The sequence below is a fragment of the Ctenopharyngodon idella genome, chromosome 10, assembly GCF_019924925.1.
Source record: "Ctenopharyngodon idella isolate HZGC_01 chromosome 10, HZGC01, whole genome shotgun sequence".
Taxonomy (NCBI): Eukaryota; Metazoa; Chordata; class Actinopteri; order Cypriniformes; family Xenocyprididae; genus Ctenopharyngodon; species Ctenopharyngodon idella.
The window spans coordinates 43023618-43046383 of NC_067229.1; the positions used below are offsets into that span (position 1 = coordinate 43023618).

Below are 22766 nucleotides of genomic sequence, written 5' to 3' on the forward strand. Positions count from 1 at the left end.
TACTTTTTTCCCTTCTTTTAGACATGATGAACGTGTAAGTCAAATGTTATCTAATAATTAAAATAACATAAAAATATTATGATGCTTGATATTTCAAGTTTTAAAGTTGAGAGCTGCATGGACTCCACAGTGCTGACTGTCTTTCTCCCATTAGGACACGTCATATCTGGAGCGCCATGCGGAACTCGTCTTGACACACTTGAATGACATCTCGAACACCAATCAGCGGAAGCCGTTTTTGTGGAATCGTGACGCTGAGCCAATTAGCGCCCTCTCTACGTGGATGGGCGGGGCTTGAACGCAGAGAGGGTTGTGTGTGAGAGTGTGGAAGGGTTGGAGTGAGTGAACCGCCGATGAATAAGACTGGTAATTTTGCTAATTTTTAATTTGTAAACTCATTTATCGCAACTATACGGGTTCGTTGTCATTATATTTACTATGTGCATTGATTAACACATTTACATCTAATAAAATAGCTTGTGAAGGTGTGAGATAGGTGTGAAATTAGCTAGCAGCTAAGGAGCTAATGAAGAATTTAATAGTTTATTTTCACGAATAGTTTATTAAGAAAACACAGTATTAATGTGCATGTTGATGCTCTCTGAATTTATTTATCTGCCTGTACGTGTGTGGTTAAGTATAATTAGTAGGATTTTTGTGTACGAATTGTGCACATACTAACTCTTCCTGATTTCACTGAGATTTGACATTTTAATAGATGATATAATGTGCATATTTACCGATTTCCTAAACTGTTTTACCTCTAAAATTATTATTTGACGCTTAATTGAACTTCTTTAATCAGGTCAAAAATAAATTACAGGATTGCATAATCATTAAGAAGTTTAAATCTGCCAAAATTTGCTTATTGCTTGTAGTTTGTTAGCTTGTACATAGCCCTATCCCCTATCCTACACTGGTCCCCCCCCCCGTACTTATATTTTAAGTTACAATTAAACATACTGTTGTTGTACCTTCCTTTTGTCAGGTATCAAGAGTTAGTCCTGCCTCCTGTGTAAAGATGACCAAGCTGGGCTTCCTGCGACTGTCCTATGAGAAACAGGACACCCTGCTGAAGCTGCTCATCCTGTCGATGGCAGCCGTCCTGTGTGAGTGGATGCGTGTCCCTATATCAGACTTTTCTCTATGTCAACTGTCCTCTAATTCTGTCTGTGCTGTCATTTTCTTCCAGCGTTCTCCACCAGATTGTTCTCTGTGTTGCGGTTTGAGAGCGTCATCCATGAGTTTGATCCGTAAGTACAGCTTTCGGGTTCATTATTTTGGCAGCATCCAAGCACCTAATTAACTGAGTTTCCTGTTTGTTTAATGACAGGTATTTCAATTACCGGACCACTCGCTTCTTGACGGAAGAGGGTTTTTACAAATTCCATAATTGGTTTGATGATCGGGCTTGGTATCCACTTGGGAGGATTATAGGAGGCACCATCTATCCCGGTACAGCTGAAGAACACTCATTTCAAAAAAAATTCTAGCAACATAAGGTTATCTGTGTTTTTCAGCCACTTGCAGATCCATTGTGGTCTTGAGCAAAGTATCAAATCCCAGAATGCTTCAGTCATGCTGCAACAATGTCATTACATTTAATGAAATGTTGCCCTGGAAAATGTAATTTACAATAGAGCGGAAGCCACATTACTGGTCTTGTTGGTAGTGCTGATTTCACTTCCTTATTACTTTTGCTCAAATATTAAACAAACATATAACCCATTTGTAATAAGGCCTCAATATACTCTCATTCTTTTCTTGAGGGGTAAAAAGAATTTTGAAGTTTTCAGTGATATACTGTTAGCGAACATCCCAACACTGCTCACAGTGGCATTTAGATGAATATGTAAATATGTACGCCGCGCATTCCTCTCAATAACAAAATAAACACAAATGACAGCAGTGAGAAAACAGCAGTTAAGAAAGCATTTGATCATAGCAATGTGGATATGTTTGCATGAGCTTTGCAATTTGTCACTCCATCACGTGACATTTATTTATTTACCACTTATAAATAACAGATTGCTTTAAAGCAAGCAGCTTTGCAGTATTAAACATGAAAAAAACAGTGTCAGTGTCCCTTTCAATTAGAATTACAACTTCAATTTCTACTATAAAGCAGCTCTCCAGTGTGTTCATGTTTTCACTTGCGTCTGACCTCGACGGACTGAACAGAAGAAATGAACCGGATTTAAAGAAGGTGGAGCCTCAGAGCCACACCCACCTATTATGTAATCATCACAGACCAATGGCTTTTTCTAGAAAAGTTCGCTTTGGCAAGCTGTTTTGAACACCAAACGAACTTTGTTTTGGCTGAATTTTATTCAAAATGACATCACACCAGTTTTTTTATAGCTTGAAGTGTTATTTGGGGCGTTTTAACTTTCGTGTAACTTGTCCCAGACAGATACATTAAATTGTGTAGTATCATTAATTTACTTGATTGGACTTTTTTGCCTGATGAACAGTAAAACTGGCAGAGATCTCATAAACTTGAACCATATTTAGGGACTCTAACTAGCAACACCCTAGCAACCAGCCAGAGAGCCTCATAGCAGCAGGCTAAAACCACTTTAAACACTGTAGCTTCTGCATAGCATCCACCTTATCATTTTGTTGGTGACATTTGCATGTAATACAACTCTTTTTGCCAAATTAAATGTCATGTTTCTTTATTCTTTTTTTCTTTTTTTTGTCTACAGGGTTGATGATCACATCTGCAGCTCTGTATCATGTGCTGCACTTTTTCCACATCACCATCGACATCCGCAATGTGTGTGTGTTCCTCGCCCCTCTCTTCTCCTCCTTCACCGCTATCGTCACCTACCACTTCACCAAAGAGCTCAAGGTGAGATGAACCTCAGCACTCGCCAATCACACCCTTATCAGTTGCACCTGCTCATAATTTTTTTTTTCTAATTCAACTAACGGCTCAATGTAACTGAAGTAACATTGTATGTTCCAGGATGCGGGCGCAGGGCTTCTGGCTGCCGCCATGATCGCAGTCGTCCCTGGATACATCTCTCGTTCTGTGGCAGGCTCTTATGACAATGAAGGTACAGTCTTGTTTCAGAGGTATTGTGTATAATATGTGATATTTTTAAAAAGGCCTCATCAGGAAGTTTAGGAATTTCTGTCAAATTTTGGGGTCAGTATGTTTTTTTTTTTTTTTTTTTTTTTTTGTGTGTGTGTGTGCAAATATTAATACTTTTATTCAGCAAGGACCTATTAAATTGATCAGAAGTGACAAAGATAATATATATTTATAATATAGGCCTATATAAAGATTTATAAGATGTTTTATAACAAAGATTTATAAGGTTATAAAAGATTTATATTTCAAATTAAATGCTGTTCTTTCTATTCATCAAAGAATCCTATAAAAAAAATCTGTCATGATTTCCGCACATATTAAGCAGCACAACTGTTGTCAACCTTGATAATAATAATAAGAAATAATTCTAGAATACCAAATCCAAAAATGATTTCTGAAGGATCATGTGACACTGAAGACTGGAGTAATAATGCTGAAAATTCAGCTTTACCATCACAGGAATAAATTGCATTTTAAAATAGAAAATGGCTATTTAAAATTGAAAAGGAAAAAAAAAATCACAGTATTACTGTTTTTGAAATAAATGCAGCCGTGGTGAGCATAAGAGACAGACCTTACAGACCCCAAACTTGTGAACGGTAGTGAGTGTGTGTGTGTGTGTGTGTGTGTGTGTGTGTGTGTGTGTGTGTGACTATACTGTCCTTGCCATGAAAATAGCATTTTGTGCTTAAATGGAGTAAAAAATGTGTAAAGTTTAAATTATTAGTATACATTTATATGTATGTATGTTAATATATAATAAATATATATTTCCTTTATGATATAAAGGAATCGCCATTTTCTGCATGCTGCTGACGTACTACATGTGGATCAAAGCAGTGAAGTCGGGCTCCATTTACTGGTCATCCATGTGTGCGCTGGCTTATTTTTACATGGTGAGCCAAATTTCAGACACATTATCGCATTGAATTGGGGTTGTTTTAGAGCAAATAATTTTTAATGTATTTTTTCATTCAAGTTATTATGTTATTAAAATACACAAAAGTTATTTCATTAACAACAACTTTGTGCGTTGGCATCAGGTGTCCTCCTGGGGTGGTTACGTGTTTCTGATTAACCTCATCCCTCTGCACGTGCTGGTGTTGATGCTGACCGGCCGTTTCTCTCATCGCATCTATGTGGCGTACTGCACAGTCTACTGCCTGGGCACCATCCTCTCCATGCAGATCTCTTTTGTTGGATTCCAGGTAAGGAGCTGAATGAAAGATGCCAAATATGATTAATTACTGCCATTATAAACATCAAAATAGATAAGTAATCTCTCCTGCTCTTCCTGTAGCCCGTCCAGTCCTCTGAACACATGGCTGCATTCGGAGTGTTTGGCCTGTGTCAGATTCACGCTTTTGTCGATTATCTCCGGAGCAAACTGAATGCACAGCAGTTTGAAGTGTTGTTCAAGAGTGTCATTTCGCTGGTCGGTATCATCCTGCTCTCTGCGGGTGGTGTGCTCATGCTGACAGGTAATTAAATAAAATAATTTAAACATATATATTTAAATACTATAAGTATATTTTTAAGGATTTACTTTTGGTCATTTAAATATTTTTAAATAGTTTGTTTTTGCATTGGCTTATGTTAGGGAAAATCTCACCTTGGACTGGCCGTTTTTACTCTCTGCTGGATCCTTCATACGCCAAGAACAACATCCCCATCATCGCCTCTGTGTCTGAGCACCAGCCCACCACCTGGTCCTCCTACTACTTTGACCTGCAGCTTCTGGTCTTCATGTTTCCAGGTACAGCACCTTTCTGTGGTTATTTTATTTTTTAATTCCTAAGTCTTTTTACATATGGATTAGAGCTGCGTAATTCTGGATAAATTGAGAATCACAAGTTTTTTGCTTCAGACAGAGATCACAATTCTCCCATGATTCTGAACAGATAACTAAACTAAATAACATGTAATTTACTAGAAGTTCTGACAAAATGTTAATTACTGCAGTCTATTTAAAATGTTTAATCTGAATTATTTAAAAAACTTGGTTTTTGACTCGCTCATAAATACATGTTTCATTACTGGAAGAACCAGCGTTTTTAAATGAATCTCTTGAATGAATGATTCAATAACAAATACATTTTTAAGAGTCACTTGTCACCACCTGGTGGCGTAATGATGCAATCGATACGATCATTATTTGATGCGCCAAGTTACTTTCAAAAGGTCTATGCTCTATTTTGATTGCTTCTGTAGACAGCAGTGTTTTTATCAGAAGTATAGTCTTTTATCCCAGTACCTCTGTGATAATATGATTATATGTAACACCTAAATAACAGTACTGTGTGGTTGAAAAGACTGTTGGTTTAGCTGTTTCATTCATGACAACTGCTCTCTCTGGCTCAGCACCAATGCAGATTTGAATATTCCAGTGATTTTGTCAAAGGTTTAGTAGACATAGATGAATCGTTGTCATTTAAGAATGAGATCATGTCAGTGTTTGAATCAAGATTGCAATTTTTTTAATGATTAAAGGGATAGTCTACTAGGGCTGGACGATATGGCTGAAAACTGTATCACGATATTAGTGTTTCATATCGGTCGATATCGATAATTATTGATATTTTTTATGACCCATTTAAAATAAGGACCAGGAGAAAAATATATTACATTTAAACATTTTTATTTTAAACTTAACCTTCCTCTGATCATAATCCTCTCAGTTATTAAGAAATGTCAACAACCATGGAAAACTCAAATAATTAAAATGTTGTGCGGTGTTGCAGCTACAGATGTTGCTGGTTGAATACGGCTGTGCTCCAAAGGGTGAGCACGGCTAAGGTGGTACATCAAGTTCGTGGTATTACCAGTCTTGGCGGGGACGACGGTCTTGCATAATTTGCAGACGACATTGGTCTGACTACGGTCAGACTTATAATATCCAAAAAACTGCCATACTGGCGAGCTGACTTTTCCTCTTTTATTTACAATTTCCTCGCTCGCTGCGGCACTCATTTTCTGCTTATCTGTCGCCGGTTACTGAAGAGGAATCCAGCAGACTAGCACGAGACAACGATATGGCGCAACCAAACTTGATACTGTTACATGATTGGCTGTTAGCGTGTCACTCCCTACGTTGCTAGGTTACCAGAAAGTGAGTGCCTTTGTTAATGCAACCAAACTTGCTTCGCAACCTCTGTTTTCTTCCGACGAAGAATAAAAAATATCGAACGTTTTATCGAACACATTTTTTATTGATATCGATCACTTGTCTATCGCGATACATATCGTTATCGTTTTATCGCCCAGCCCTATAGTCTACCCAAAAATGAAAATTCTGTCACCCTTAAGTTATTCCATACCTCCTATAAATTTCTTTGTTCTGTTGAACACAAAGGAAGATATTTAGATGAATGTTTGTAACCAAACAGATCTCGCCCCCCTTTGACTACCATAGTATATATTTTTTCCTACTATGGTAGTCAGTGGGGGGCGAGATCTGCTTCATTTTCGTTTTTGGGTGAACTATTCCTTTAATCGTGCAGCTCTCGTGTCAGTTTCAGTTACTTACATAATTCTCAGGTTTCACAGTTGGGAATGAATCTCTAAGCAGGAAACTTTTCATTTGTAGAAAAGGATTCCCACATTTGTACGGAGTGCCTAAGAGGACATGGTGATAGAAAAAATAGGAGATTGGAAGAAAAATTATGTTTCAGTACTGCATTTGTTCCCTAAACTTTGCATTCTCACAGCAGTATTGTATTCGCTCACAAAACCATTCAAATCTAGTTTTTCCTTCCACCTCGTTTAGGAATGTTCCTATGTTTAGGAATAAGATTGTGTGGGTGTTTGAATCGAGATCATGATCTTTTAACACTTAATCATGCAGATCTAATATGGATCCATTGGATCAGTGTTTTTAATGTTAAAGGGTTAGTTCACCCAAAAATTAAAATAATGTAATTTATTACTCCCCCTCATGTCTTTCTACACCAGTAAGACCTTCGTTCATCTTCGGAACACAAATTAAGTTATTCTTGATTAAATCCAATGGCTGAGTGATAGACATCAATGTCATTGAACTTATCAAGATCCAGAAAGGTACTTAAAACATATCTAAAACAGTTCATGTGAGTTCAGTGGTTCAATCTTAATATTATAAAGCGACGAAAACTTTTTGTGCATCAAAAAAAAACAAAATAACTTTTTTTTTAAAATGATATCTAGTGATGGCCGATTTCAAAACACTGCTTCAAATCTTTTGTTTCAAATCAGTGATTCGGATCGCATGTCAAAATGCCAAACTGCTGAAATCACGTGACTCCGAATCACTGATTCGAAACAAAAGATTCAAAGCAGTGTTTTGAAATCGGCCATCACTAGATATCGTTGGAAAGTCGTTATTTTGTTCTTTTGGCACAAAAAAAGTTTTCTCGTCGCTTTATAATATTAGGATTGAACCACTGTAGTCACATGAACTGTTTTAGATATGTTTTGAGTACCTTTCTGGATCTTGAGAGGTTCAATGACATTGATGTCTATAGAGGCCTCACTGACCCATCGGATTTAATCAAGAATAACTTAATTTGTGTTCCGAAGATGAACGAAGGTCTTACGGGTGTAGAACGACATGAGGGTGAGTAATAAATTACATTATTTTCATTTTTGGGTGAACTAACCCTTTAACTAAAACTATTAAAATAATTTTCATAAGAATATTACACAACAATGTCTAACAGATCACAAAGGAGAGAGCAGAAATGTGCATACATACAATCACATATCTATAAACCTGGTGTGTTTTATAGATGCACATTTTTTTCTAGCTGATGAATGATTTTTTCCAGCTGATGAATGATAAAAACATTGGCAGCCAATCAGAATCCATCTTGCTTTAAAGAGCTTGAGACGACAAAACTGCAGCACGTGCTTAGAATGAACAGAACGATATTGCCTGATGGTGTGGACGCTAATATAGTTATCGTTATCGTATTTGTTAAATAAAATAAAGCTAAATATAAATATTAGATAAAAGACAAGCTTCTCTTGAAATGAAAATTAGAAATATTGCCTTGGCAACTGAAATAAATTAAGTTCATGTACCAAAATTAATAAAAACGCCATAAAATTACTAAAACATATACTAAAATGAAAATGAAAACTGAAAATATAAAAAATAAAGCCAATTCAAAATATCAATAAATATTATAATGATATTAAAATGACACTACATCAGATGTTAAAACTGTCTCATCTCTTGTTTCTCCAGTTGGCCTTTATTACTGCTTTAACAACCTCTCTGATGCCACAATTTTCATCATCATGTATGGCGTCACCAGCATGTACTTCTCAGCTGTGATGGTAAGACGCTCTTACTTTATTTTGATCAGTGTTTGAAGTTGGTTTGTTGGTATTTCTCCCTTCACAATGGAAGCTCTGACCCTAGTTTTATCTGTTATGCTCAGGTGCGTCTCATGTTGGTCCTGGCCCCCGTCATGTGCATCCTGTCTGGCATTGGCGTTTCTCAGGTCCTCACCACCTACATGAAAAACCTGGATGTCAGCCGACCGGACAAGAAATCCAAGAAGCAACAGGACTCCACCTACCCAATCAAGAATGAGGTACGATCAATGCTCCGTTTGATCTTTCTCAGTTTTGCTTGTGTCATTGGTTCACTTTCAGTGATGCTCTGCTCTGATTGGTCCGTAGGTGGCAAGTGGGATGATTCTGGTTATGGCGTTCTTCCTTATCACATACACTTTCCACTCCACCTGGGTGACCAGTGAGGCGTACTCCTCCCCCTCAATCGTGCTGTCCGCCCGCGGTGGTGACGGCAGCCGCATCATCTTCGATGACTTCAGAGAGGCTTATTACTGGCTCAGACACAACACACCTGAGGTCAGTGAAGACCCATCATGCCGTCGGCCATCATAAACCTCCTGCTGCTTTTGTTCTAAACATTTTTGCTCATCTCACATTGCCTTTGTTTGTGTACAGGATGCTAAAGTCATGTCGTGGTGGGATTATGGGTATCAAATAACAGCGATGGCCAATCGAACGATTCTGGTTGACAACAACACTTGGAATAACACTCATATCTCCAGAGTTGGTCAGGTGATGATGGAATATAGTTTTGCTGTTCAATGAGATATAGAGTGGATTAAATATAGTTGAGGCATTTTTAATCAATGTTTTTTATAAATATCTTTGCAGGCGATGGCCTCCACAGAGGAGAAAGCTTATGAGATTATGCGAGAACTGGATGTTAGCTATGTCCTGGTGATCTTTGGTGGATTGACGGGATATTCATCTGATGGTACGGGCTCAGATTCATTTTGACCCACGGCTGCTTTGTGGTCCTTAATTGAGTTGTAATATCTGGATTGGATGAAACCTAAATAACATGTAAAAATTAATAAGTTTACATGAATTTCTTTGTTCAGACATCAATAAGTTCCTGTGGATGGTCCGTATTGGGGGCAGCACGGACACAGGCAAGCACATAAAGGAACACGACTACTACACGCCGACCGGAGAATTCCGTGTGGACCGCGAGGGGTCCCCCGTCCTGCTCAACTGTCTCATGTATAAGATGTGCTACTATCGCTTCGGCCAGGTCTACACTGAAGCCAGTGAGTATCTCCTGTCATTGTTCAGCTGTTTACAATTTTTTAGTGAACATACTGACTACTTTCAATGACCCTTTCTTATATATTTTTTTTATCTCATTGAATATTTTGTTTATTATTATTTTATTAAATATTATTATGATTTTATTGAATATTATTTTATTTATTATTTAGTGTTATTTTATTAAATATACGTGTTTTGTTTAATATTATTATTTTATTATAACTTTCATATTGATCGATATTATATTTAAAATTATTTTATTGAAATTTATTTTTTATTATTTCTTATTCATATTTTATTTAATATTATGTTATTGTTATTTTCTTATTGATTCATATTTCATATATTGAATATTATTTTATTTTTTTATTGTTATTTAATATTTAGAGTAATTTTATTGACTTATAATTTAATTTAATATTTAGTACTATTTTATTATTGATTTAATGTTGTTTTCTTAGATTCATGTCATATTTTATTATTCAGTATTTTAATATTAACTAGTATAATTTTATTGAAGGTTACTTTATTGTTGTTAATAATTATTTTAAATATGTAATTATTTATTATAATTTTTATATTGGTCAATATTATTATTTAAAATTATTTTATATAATATTATTTTTATTAGTTCTTAATTAATATGATTTATTATGTTATTGTTATTTTGTTATTGATTCATATTTCATATATTTTTATTATTGAATGTTTATAAAGTGTAACTTATTATTTAATATTTAGAGTATTTTATTGACTTATTTCATTTAATATTCAATATTTTATTATTGATTTAATATTGTTTTCTTAGATTCATGTCATATTATTTTATTATTCAACATTATTTTAATATTAATTACTATGATTTTATTAAGTTATTTTATTGTTTAATATTATTTTAAATTACTTTATTATTTCATATTTTATAGAATATTTTTATTATTTATTAATATTTTCACTAACAAATAAGTGACATTACAGAAGTAAAATTGGTTGTAAGTGCTGTTTCATGTTAACTTGTTTGAACAAAAAAAGTTTAAGAAGTTCGGGACGACTTGAACTATATGTTTACCTTTCTTTCCAGAGCGTCCTCCTGGTTACGACAGAGTTCGTAACGCTGAGATTGGCAACAAGGACTTTGAGCTGGATGTGCTGGAGGAAGCATATACTACAGAGCACTGGCTCGTCAGGATATACAAGGTAAACTTGAACTCATCTGTGCATCTTTAATCATTGTTGTCCTTCAAACCATCTTAACTTCCACTGATGATATCCTGTTTTATTCCTACAGGTCAAAGACCTTGACAACCGTGGCCTCTCAAGAACGTAAAACCCAGAAACTCAAAATCCCACCCCCCTCTCTCGAACACACAGCACTGAACGTCTGCGGCCCCATCCCATGATCTGAGGAGAAAGTGTGAAAGCTTTTTTATACTTTTGTTGTAATTGCTGAAAGAGATTTTCTTTTCATACTTTTTTTTCTGGTTTGTTTTTTAAATTTGATTTTCAAATGTGATGTTTTGTCTGTACTCGGGGCAGAAAGGTGTTAAATGATCACCTGAAAAGGTGAGGAAAAAAATGTTTAAAATTGTTCAGAAGACATTTCTGCAATCAACTGGCCAGATAACTGTTTGATTTGTCATTAAATGGGTGAATAAAGGAGTGACTGGGACTAAATTGTTCAGTGTCTTTCTTTTAAACCAATAAAATCTCGACTGAGATCTCGGCCCCAATCAATATCAGACCCCCAATATGCCTAGACCAAGATTTGTTGGTCCGAGAACCAAGCTTCCCACTTTAATGCACTGATATAGAGCTGATTTTTTCCCCCATAAAAATAATCTTATGTACTTATCTCTCAGCAGTGTCAGCTGAGGAGCAGAATGTAGATGTTAGTGAGATTTCTACTATTTAGGTTTTTTTTTTTTGAAGTTATAATAATCAAAATTCATATTACACTGAATTTACTATTTTTACAGTTCATGTAACGGCTGGGCAAATTGAAAAACATCGATCACACTCAATACAATATTCACTTAGCAGTTTATTTACACACCCCCTACTGGTTACTCATAAAATTACATTTGTGGGTTGGTCCTGCTGTGGCGTCATTGTGAGCATGCGCACATGGCCAAATGACTTTAAGCCCCACTGTGAGCGGCGTGTCAGTGGGAAGGTGATTGGAGTGGGTTTTCTTGAATAGAAAACAATCTGACGATAGTTGCAATGTGGCGCAAGTTGTTCGCCTCCGTCCCTGCTTTCAGAGCTCCTAAAGTGCCCTGTCGGAGTTTTAAAAGCAGCAGCAGAAGAGCTGAAAAGGACTTCTTTAAAGGTGAGATGATCCACTTAATATACTTTATGCATTTATATCAGCATGGCAGGCGTTAAACACTGCAAAGCGAAATGTAAGCAGTGACAAGAGTCATGCGTTCCCTCCCTACATTCTCGTTTTTCTAATCCTACTATGAGAAAGGTTAGCTCATTAATATTAATTTGGTCATTCTGACGTTGCTTGGTAAGCTTCCTCGGAGCGTCCAGTCACGTAATCTAATCAACATTCATGTACGGTGGCCGAGATAGCTCAACGCGCGGCAAATAAAGAAAACACATGCAAATAGAAAAAACGCCAGCAAATAAAGAAAACATCTTCATCAGTTTGACAACACATGTGCTGCAAAAGTTCACAACACATGCAAATACAAAAACAGGCTGCAAAAGATCACAACACAACCAAATACAGAAACACGCTGCAAAGGTTCACAACGCAACCAAATAAAGAAACGCGCTGCAAAAGTTCACAACACAACCAAATACAGAAACACGCTGCAAATGGGCCTTCTCACAATGCACATACGATCAGGATGTTAAGATAAACAAAAAACTCACCTTTCACCTTTCTGACTTTTTTTCTCTCGCAATTGCGAGTTTATATCTCAGAATTCTGACTTTATAACTCGCAATTGTGAGAAAAGAATTCAGAATTGTGAGATATAAACTCGCAATTGAGAGATAAAAAGTAAGAATTCTGAGATAAAAAGTCGCAATTACTGTTTTTATTTTTTTATTTAGTGGCGGAAACGGGCTTCCATACAAATCCCAGTCAACTCTTGACTGCAGAAAGTAAAACTAAAAACTCGATGAGAGCTCACTTCAACATGTTCTGATAACACTATTTAACCTTAATTTATTTCTTAATATTTCTCTTGTGGCCCATACGTAGTGAAAAAAATGAGAAAAGATGTAGGTGTTAAACAAGTTGTTTTTTTATATGAGGAGTTAGCTAATCTTATTACAGCGTCGGTTATGCGTGATGTGCTAAATTATTGCGGGGCAAATCAAAATATTAATTTAATTCTAAAAGTAGCCTCATCATCATCATCATCATCATTCAGATCATCTCAGAGGGGGGCTTGAGATCGCCGGGCCTGGTATGTGCAGCGCGTTTCTGTATTTGCATGTGTTGTGAACTTTTGCAGCATGTTCATTTGCTTTGAGCGCTTTGAGCTCCCTCGGCCACCGTATTCATGAGCTTCATAGTTGTTCGTTCGTTGGCCAACTGCCTAACACCCACTTACTACTTCCTGGCTTTCAGCAAATCAGTGAGGGCGAACGTTTCAATTCTCTTTTATCACATTTAATTCCTAAATAATCCTAGTCAGTTTGGTCGTATGTTTGTCTTTCTTGCATTTTAGGGATAGAAGATAATAATTATTAAATAAAATTAGGTTTTTCTTCCTACATTTACATGTATAAAGGAGAGATTTTACCACAAACCAGCATTACATTAACATAAAAATTCTGCCTTCTTATCTAACAACATTACAAACACAGTATGCTATCTAGAAATTGTAGATAATGATGTAACCTCTGTCTCCAGCCAATAAAACACATACTCTCAGAAAATTAGTAGGTTATCTGCCATATGTAATTCATTGCAGATCTGGAGGCTCAGTTCCGGGCATTTCGGGAGAAAGCGGCCGCGGCAATGCCCGGCAGTGACTGGAGCCCGTTTGAGTTGACCCCTGGCCTGCCCCCTGAGAGGGCTGATGTGGTGATTATAGGAGGGGGAGTCATGGGATGGTCCATCGCATACTGGCTGAAGAGGAAGGAGAGAGTGAGGGATGGTCTGAGAGTGCTGGTGGTGGAGAAAGACCCTACTGTGAGTTTATCCAAAGGCACTTAAGAGCCTGTATCAAAAACTAGTGAGCATGTTTTTGATCCTACAAAGGTGTTATCAAGGTAGGCTGCTCACAAAGTTTTGAGACACAGTATCTGCTATATACTGTGTGTTGCTAATAATCATGTTTTTTAAAAGTTCACCCTCAAAAAAGAAAAATATCTTATCATTTACCTCATGTCGTTCCAAACCCGTAGATTTTCTTTCTTGTGTAGAGCTCCAATCAGACATTGGCTCATATCAATGTCTAGGGGAAACAGGATGAAATTTAATTTAAAAATATTATAAATGGACATCTATATTAATTTAATTCAATTTAAAATATTCAATCTGGGTTTACACTGAGAAAGGTTTTATGATAAATATCAGAGTGAAATAAGCAAAATGATAGTAACTCGGATAAATATCACCATTATGGTAACACAAACCTCAGTTAGTTCATAAAATGCACAGAAGTTTTAAATGAAATATATTCAAGAACATTTATTTGATTATGCCTTTTCTCCCTGCATCATCCATTATTTATACAATGAAACAAATTAGATTTACAAAGCAGCCCCCCTTCAATTCAAATGAAACTGAAATAAATAATAATTATCGGCTAGGGATTTGAGTCTGTCTGGGCCTGCAACAATCCTTGGAGGAAAGAGAAACCCTGCTTTCCCATGAACAATCCCATCTGTTCGTTGAAAAGCCTCACATTCATGTTGATTTTTTTTTTTCTCTTGTGAATTAAACATGAAAACATGAAGGTAAGTAAATGATAATGCAATTTTTGGTTTTTGTTGAACTGACATATTAAAATTGTGATTATTGCTGCTGCTGCAGAGCAAGTATGGATTTGCTTCTGCTAATAGTTACACACACACACACGCTACTGTGAGCATGTAAGATATGCTGCTGCTGCATAAATCCATAGCAGATCTAGGCAGGTGGAGCTGGGGGAGGTGGAGGGTTTTAAAGGAGCTCTGATAGCGCTTTGCAGGATTAGCTTACAACAAACACTGAACCAGACTATTTAAATGCTGAGCAAGCAGTCTCATTGGCTGCAGGATCAGCAGAGCCAATCAGTTAGAGCCATGCGGTAATGATGTGATTGCTTGCAGATTGCATGTAAAGGACCTATCTGCTTGTGTGTGTGTGTGTGTATATATATATATATATATATATATACAGTATCTCACAAAAGAGTACACCCCTCACATTTCAGCAACCATTTCATTATATGTTCTCAAGGGACAATACTATAGAAATGAAAATTAGATATACTTTAGAGTAGTCAATGTGCAGCTTGTATAGCAGTATAGATTGACTGTCCTCTGAAAATAACTTAACATACAGCCATTATTATCTAAATAACTGGCAACAAAAGTGAGTACACCCTAAGTGAACGTGTCAAAATTGTGTCCAAAGTGTGAGCAACATTGTTATCTAGCACTGCCTTAATCCTCATGGGCATGGAATTCACCAGAGCTGCACAGGTTGTTGCTGGGATCCTCTTCCACTCCTCCATAATGACATCACGGAGCTGCTGGATGTTAGACACATGGCGCTTCTCCACCTTCCACTTGAGGATGCCCCACAGGTGCTCAATAGGGTTCAGGTCTGGAGACATGCTTGGCCACTCCATCACCTTCATCCTCCTCAGCAAGGCAGTTGTCATCTTGAAGGTGTGTTTGGGATTGTTATCATGTTGGAAAACTGCCATTCGGGCCCAGTTTCTGAAGGGAGGGCATCATGTTCTGCTTCAGAATGTCGCAGTACATTCAATGAATGTACTCAATGAAGCAGAGCTCCCTAGTACCAGCAGCACTCATGCAGCCCCAGACCATGATGCTACCACCACCATGCTTGACTGTAGGCAAGACACAATTTTCTTGGTACTTCTCACCAGGGCATCGCCACACATGCTGGGCACCATCTGAGCCAAACAAGTTTATCTTAGTCTCATCAGACCACAGGACTTTGTTCCAGTAATTCATGCTCTTGAACAGGTTGTCTTCAGCAAACTGTTTGCGGGCTTTCTTGTGAGCAACCTTCAGAAGAGGCTTCTTTCTGGGACGACAGCCATGCAAACCGACTTGTTGCAGTGTGCGGCATATTGTCTGAGCACTGATAAGCTGACCTTCCACTTCTGCAACCTCTAAAGCAATGCTGGCAGCACTCATGCATCTGTTTTTTGAAGCCAGCTTCTGCACCTGACGTGCAGCACGAGGACTAAAGTTCTTTGGTCGACCCTTGCGAGGCCTGTTCCGAGTGGAACCTATCTTGTGTGACCCTGGCCACTGTACTGTAACTCAGTTTCAGGGTGTTACTGATCTTATAGCCTAGGGCATCTTTGTGGAGAGCAACAATTCTAATTCTCAAATCCTCCGTTCTTTGTCATGAGGTGCCATGTTGAACATCCAGTGATCAGTATGAGAGGATTGTATAAAGCACCAAATTTTAACTGCTCTAATACGAGATACAAAAATTTGTATGGTCCTGTCAAGCAGACAAAAACATGAACATGATGAATAGGACATGTGGCTTTGCATGGTTAAATGCCGTACAGCTTTTATCACTTAGGGTGTACTCACTTTTGTTGCCAGTTATTTAGACAATAATGGCTGTGTGTTGAGTTATTTTCAGAGGACAGTAAATCTATACTGCTATACAAGCTGCACATTGATTATGCTAAAATATATCCAAGTTTCATTTCTATAGCATTGTCCCTTGAGAAGATATACTAAAATGGTTGCTGAAATGTGGGTGGTGTACTCACTTTTGTGAGATACTGTAAAATATATATATATATATATATATATATATATATATATATATATATATATATATATATATATAATGTGTGTGTGTGTGTGTGTATGTATATATGTGTGTGTGTGTGTGACTTTTTTTGTTCATTGAACAATTTAGGGCTTTTCACATTGCGCTTAACCCCGGGTTATCGTCGTTCTAAACACCGCTTTTAACCCTGGGTAAAGGAACGTTTCACACTTGTAATTCAGAAGCAGGTTTAGCACTGCTTTTGCAGTGTTAACCTCACATTTCGGTGCCAAACTTGTACAGTGTGAAACGATGCGGTGTTAGAATGTTACAGCTAGATGCTTAGCAACAGACAACCAATCGCGTGCCTCATATTTGCCTGCTTTGACAGTCACGGAAACACCTCGCATTGTATATAAACAGTAAATTCAGCTTTTGAGAGGAAAAATGTCAAAACCTGTCAGGAAACGCGACAATTTGAGTGAAGAAGAGACTGTTTCATTCTTACTTAGTCTGATATGTTCAATATAAACTTGATAGTACAGTCGGCAATACGAGGATGTGTAATGATAGAGCTGCCTAAACAGGTCACGTGCTGCATTTATCCAATCAATGACACTGCAAATATGCAAATAAGAACGTTAATCCAGAGTTTAGGAATGTACAATGTGAAATGACAGTTTATGAATATCCAAGATTAATTGTTAACCCTGGGTAAAGTATGAGCAGTGTGAAACGTGAAGCAAGAAAACCCAGGATTCTGTTGACCCGGGGTTTAGAATGACCCAGGGTTAACTATTTCAAGTGTGAAAAGCCCTTTTGAATACTTAAAAATCAAAAGTCACTACAGACACTGCAATTCCACTTTTCCTCTTTCCGCAGTATTCTCAGGCGTCGACTGTGCTGTCATGTGGTGGAATTCGGCAGCAGTTCTCCCTGAAAGAAAACATCCTGCTGTCAATGACTTCGGCTGATTTCTTGAAGAACATTAATGTAAAACCTTTTATATGGCACTGTTAAAAGCTTCCTGGAACATTATTCGGTAACACTTTATTTTACAGTGTCCTTGGTACACATATTACATGTAGTTACTGTAGTAATAACTATAAATTATGCATAAATACATGCGACTAACCCTAAACCAAACCCTAATCCTAGCCCTATAGTAAGTACATGTAGTTAATTGTTATTACTCAGTGCTTAAATATATAATTACACTATAACATGGACAGCTTAAAATAAAGTGTAACCCATTACTTTTGTTACAAATGCACTGTAACATACATAAATTGTTACATGAAGTCTAGGTATTAGTATTTCTGGAGACTTTGAATGAGTATTTTGTTGTTTCTAAATGTGCTTAAGTGTTCAGCAGGATCATTTGAGCTGGTTTAAAGTTTGAGAATACTGATAAATGTTTGTTTTTCTGTTTTGCTGAAATGCCACAGAATCATCTCTGGGTAGTTAATGAAGACCCCGTTGATCTGCAGTTTAATCATTCAGGATATCTCTTTCTCGCCAGCGAAAAATCTGCTCATATTATGGAGGAAAACTACCGCACCCAAAGGTGACAGGACAAGTTGGATCACCAGACAGAATATATCTTATTTATATCAAATTTTATTAAGTGTATTAATATCAGGATATCGGAATTACTGGATATCGGTTGTTAACTCAACCTTTCCTATCAGCTGATGAACAGTCTCACAACACAAAGTTAAAGATTAATAAAACATGTTTTTGATGTAATTCGTAGATCAGCTGGTGCGAAGGTTGCCCTCCTGTCACCGTCCCAGCTGAAGGAGCGATTCCCCTGGATAAACACAGAGGGCGTCGCTCTGGCTTCTCTTGGTTGGTGAATGTTTTCCCAATCTTTGATACATCTCACATTTGAACTTCATTACTGAGTAACCTCTTTATTCCTCACCAAGGGCTGGAAAATGAGGGCTGGTTTGATCCCTGGTCTCTCCTTAACGCTTTCAGACGCAAGGCCGTGTCTATGGGAGTCTATCAGTGCTTCGGAGAGGTCACAGGTCAGGATTCAGAATTACAATGTTAAATTTTGTTAATATTACCAAGGTACTTGCAGGTTGTCTTGCATTTGCTAGTTTTTTAACTTGTAAAAAATGTTACTTTCAAAAGGCAGCTTGTGGTGATTCTTTTGAATGTGATTTTTTTTTTTTAGGTTTTAGATCCTCTTCAAATGTTGCAGAAATCACAGAAGGAGACTTTGTTAATGTTAAAAGGATAAAATATGTCAATGTAAGTTTGTATGCGACATCTCAGAACACGCCAGCTGTATAACACACTGTTTTCATCGTTTTCAAGTGTACTTATAGAATTACAAATAGGAGTCATGTGCTTTTAGGTGCAGATGCCCAACAGTCTGGAGTATCAGCCTGTGGAGACTGCTGTTGTGGTAAATGCGGCGGGTGCAAACTCAGGAAAGATCGCCGCCATGGTAGGCATCGGATTAGGCCCGAAAGAATCCATGTCTGGTGTTCCATTTCCTGTGGAGCCCAGAAAGAGGTTAAGACTCATGATTGTTCACATTTTTTACTTTTTCTTTTGAACAGTTTTTATATGGTAATTTGCAGTCGTTTCTTACCTACTTCGATGAGTAAGCAGTGGCAAACATTCTAAAATAAAGAATATTTATATTATATTATTATTTAAATATTATTAATAATTAATTAAATATCATTAGTATTCAATAAAAAATTAATATTATTTATAATTTAACTGAATGAGCAGTGCTAAATATTCTAAAATAACTGTTGAAAGAAATTATAATTTTTATCCTTAATTTTCAATAAAATAAATATTATTTAATTTTAATATAGGTGAATGAGCAGCGCTAAATATTTTAAAATAACTGTTGAAAGAATTTATTTTTATATTATATTAATTAAATATTATTAATAATTTATTAACTATCATTAGTAGTTTTCAATAAAAACAAAATATTATAATGTAAATGAATGAGCAGTGCTAAATCTTCTAAAATAACTAAAAATAACTATATTATTATATATTATATAATAATTACAAATTATTATTACTATCATTAGTATTTAATACAACTTAAATATTATTTCATTGAAATTTGAATAAATAAACATTGCTAAATATTCTAAGATACTGTAGCTTTTGAAAAATTATTTATAATAATTATAATTTATAATGATTATAAATATTTTATATATAAATGTAAAAATAAATATAATTTATTTTTATATTTTAATTAATTAGTTAATTATTTAATTCATATTATTTATAATTATTTAATTAATATTTAATAAAATTTTATTTATACTTAAATGTCATTAGTATTTAATAAAAATATTACATAAGATTATATTAAAAACTATATACTATATATTTTTAATATAAGTACTATATTCATTAAACAACAGTAATTTATTAATTAAATCCATTCATCGATCCATTCTCCAAATAATTAAAATGCCATATTAATAATGTATACTGATATAACTGTGGAGTAACTAACTGTGGACTAACTGCATCATTCCTATCTCCTACAGGTTTGTGTATGTGGTGCATTGTCCTGATGGACCAGGGTTGGATACTCCATTTCTGATTGACTATTCAGGGGTTTACCTTCGGCGAGAGGGACTGGGAGGAAATTACCTCACGGGAATGTCACCAGAGGAGGTATAGCCGTGTTTTGATCTGATCTCAAAAGTATTAGTTTCATAGTCTGCATTCATTTGTTCATTCATTCATATATTATTTCTACCTTCTGAAGGCAGAAGAACCAGATATCAGTAACCTTGATGTGGACCACGAGTTTTTTCAAGAGAAGGTCTGGCATCGTCTGGCCCATCGTATTCCTGCATTTGACCAACTGAAGGTGAAATTACAATATGGAATTGTTATTCATGTTATCCACTGGGTAAAGGGGCATTTGCTTAAGCTTTCTGTATTGTTCTGGGACTAATTTAGTAGTTTCTGATGTTTGTTAGATGGCAACGTGCATTATATGGCTTAAAACGGTTAGTTTGTATTTAAAAAGTGTAGCTAAATTCTGCTGTGTAGTTTTTTTCCCCCAAATGAAGCAGTTTGCTTTTATGGTCCATCTTTGTCAGGTTTCAAGCTCATGGGCTGGATTTTATGACTACAACACCTTTGACCAGAATGGCATTATAGGACTGCACCCTCTAGTGCCCAACATGTACTTTGCCACAGGCTTCAGCGGTCACGGTCTACAGCAGTCTCCTGCGGTCGGACTCGCCATGGCTGAGCTTATTCTGGACGGGGGCTATAAGACCATCGACCTCAGTGCTTTTGACCTCAAACGGATCTTCCTCCAGGAGCCCATGCTGGAGAGCAACATTGTGTGAAGAGCACAAAAACAAGTGTCCTCAGGATGGAGCCACATAACATGAGTGCTGTAATGAATACATTGTGGTTCAGACTGGATCAGTGGAATTGATGTTCACTTTGCTAAGAAAAAATTGTAAGAACTCAGATTATTAGGACATTAAAGAGGAGAGTGATAAATGCTGCTGTGTTTTCAACAAAACATACTGTTATTTGAAATGACTTGGTAGAGATCAGGAAATTCAGTCGCACATTTTGTTCATTTGTAATTGCATATATTTAAATATGTATATGACATAGATCATGGTATATAATATTTGTTATTATTTTCTTAGATTTGTCATATTCACGCTGTTTCAGAAATGAATACCAAAAATAATCAAACTTTAAAAGTTTGTCCTTAAATGTAAATCAGACCTCATAGACTGAATTTTATAAATCTGTATATTTTTAAATGTCTGTTAATACACATAAATATTGTGAGAAAAAATGTGCTGTTTTATTGTAGCATAATTTTATTAATTAGGTCAATTTTATTTTATTTTTTTTACATAATATATATATGTACACAAAACCCACAAGTTGGGACATTTTGTAAAATGAAATAAAAATCAAGAATCTGTGATTTGTTCATTCTTTTGAAACTTTATTTAACTGACAAAAGGACAAAGAAAAGATTCCCAGTGTTTTCACTGACCAAATTAATTGTATTTTGTAAATATGAACAAATTCTGATTTTGATGGCTGCAACACCCAAGTTAAACTGTTTTGAAATTGGTAATAGGTGAGGGTATTGTGTTTGGGTATAAAAGGAGCATCCACCAAAGATCAGTCATGGCTCACCACTTTTCATGAAAGAATTAAGAATTATCAAACAATTTAAAAATCACAATTCTCAATGCAAGATTGCAAAGTATTTGGGTCTTTCAGCATCTAAAATACATAATGTGAAAAGATTCAGAGAATCCAGAGGAATCTCAGTTTGTATAAGGAAAGGCAGGAACCCTCTGTTGAATGTGCGTGACCTTCGAGCCCTCAGATGGCATAGCATGAGAAACCATCATGCTACTGTTTTAAATATTGCTACATGTGCTCGAAAATAATTTGGAAAACCGTTGTCATTTAACACAGTCTGCTGCTGCATCAAGAAATGCAACTTGAATCTCTGTTATGCAAGGAGAAAGCTATAAGTCAATTTTATGCAGAGATGCCAGTGAGTTCTCTGGGCCCGAGTTCATTTCAGATGGTCCAGAAGACAGTGCAAATGTGTGCTCTGGTTAGATGAATCCACGTTTCAGCTTGTTTTTGGGAAAAACTGACATTGACTTCTCAGTCTCAGAGACAAAAGGGACCATCCAGACTTTCATCCGCGACAAGTGCAAAAGAAAACATCTGTCATGATATGGGGGTGAATCAGCTTGAGTGACTTGCAAATGTGTGAAGGCACTATTGACGTGGAGATGTATATTGGGATTGTACAGAGACATATACAGCCGTCAAGATGACATCTTTCCTGGAAAGCAAGACAATGCCAGGCCTTATTCTGCAGTGCTACAACAGAGTGGTTTCTAGACACTCTACACCAGGGGTGTCCAAACTCAGTCCTGGAGGGCCACTGTCCTGCAGAGTTCAGCTCCAACCCCATTTAAACACCCGAACCAGCTAATCAAGGTTTAATTAGGCATACTAGAAGCTTCCAGGCAGGTGTGTTGAGGCAAGTTGGAGCTAAACTCTGCAGGACAGTGGCTCTCCAGGACCGATTTGGAGACCCCTGCTCTACACCATAGAGTGGAT

At 36.4% G+C, this 22766-nt stretch overlaps 2 protein-coding genes across 2 annotated transcripts; both read left to right on the forward strand.

Moving 5' to 3' along the window:
* Nucleotides 1–211: 211 nt before the first annotated feature.
* stt3a (STT3 oligosaccharyltransferase complex catalytic subunit A) lies at nucleotides 212–11362 on the forward strand. Its single transcript, XM_051910478.1, has 18 exons — nucleotides 212–366; nucleotides 989–1109; nucleotides 1193–1253; nucleotides 1334–1455; nucleotides 2709–2854; nucleotides 2972–3062; nucleotides 3890–3996; nucleotides 4144–4308; nucleotides 4401–4581; nucleotides 4701–4856; nucleotides 8325–8416; nucleotides 8521–8676; nucleotides 8765–8953; nucleotides 9053–9169; nucleotides 9269–9371; nucleotides 9499–9687; nucleotides 10770–10885; nucleotides 10977–11362. Exons 2-18 carry the CDS (start codon nucleotides 1022–1024, stop codon nucleotides 11013–11015), a joined length of 2118 nt encoding a protein of 705 aa, XP_051766438.1. The 5' UTR covers nucleotides 212–366; nucleotides 989–1021; the 3' UTR covers nucleotides 11016–11362.
* Nucleotides 11363–11803: 441 nt separating this feature from the next.
* On the forward strand, nucleotides 11804–21597 carry foxred1 (FAD-dependent oxidoreductase domain containing 1). The gene is made up of 11 exons (XM_051908910.1): nucleotides 11804–12017; nucleotides 13624–13844; nucleotides 17511–17621; nucleotides 18077–18195; nucleotides 18385–18479; nucleotides 18560–18661; nucleotides 18814–18890; nucleotides 18997–19157; nucleotides 20174–20303; nucleotides 20398–20502; nucleotides 20738–21597. The coding sequence occupies exons 1-11, from the start codon at nucleotides 11912–11914 to the stop codon at nucleotides 20990–20992; spliced, it is 1482 nt and encodes a 493-aa protein (XP_051764870.1). The 5' UTR covers nucleotides 11804–11911; the 3' UTR covers nucleotides 20993–21597.
* The last annotated feature ends 1169 nt before the right edge of the window (nucleotides 21598–22766 follow it).

Coding starts and splice junctions, on each gene's coding strand:
- stt3a (XM_051910478.1), top strand. CDS start 1,022: ATGACCAAGCTGGGCTTCCTGCGACTGTCCTATGAGAAACAGGACACC. Junction 4,582..4,700: donor TGGTGTGCTCATGCTGACAG/GTAATTAAATAA, acceptor GGCTTATGTTAG/GGAAAATCTCACCTTGGACT. Junction 9,170..9,268: donor ATATCTCCAGAGTTGGTCAG/GTGATGATGGAA, acceptor ATATCTTTGCAG/GCGATGGCCTCCACAGAGGA.
- foxred1 (XM_051908910.1), top strand. CDS start 11,912: ATGTGGCGCAAGTTGTTCGCCTCCGTCCCTGCTTTCAGAGCTCCTAAA. Junction 12,018..13,623: donor TGAAAAGGACTTCTTTAAAG/GTGAGATGATCC, acceptor AATTCATTGCAG/ATCTGGAGGCTCAGTTCCGG. Junction 18,480..18,559: donor CGTCGCTCTGGCTTCTCTTG/GTTGGTGAATGT, acceptor TTCCTCACCAAG/GGCTGGAAAATGAGGGCTGG.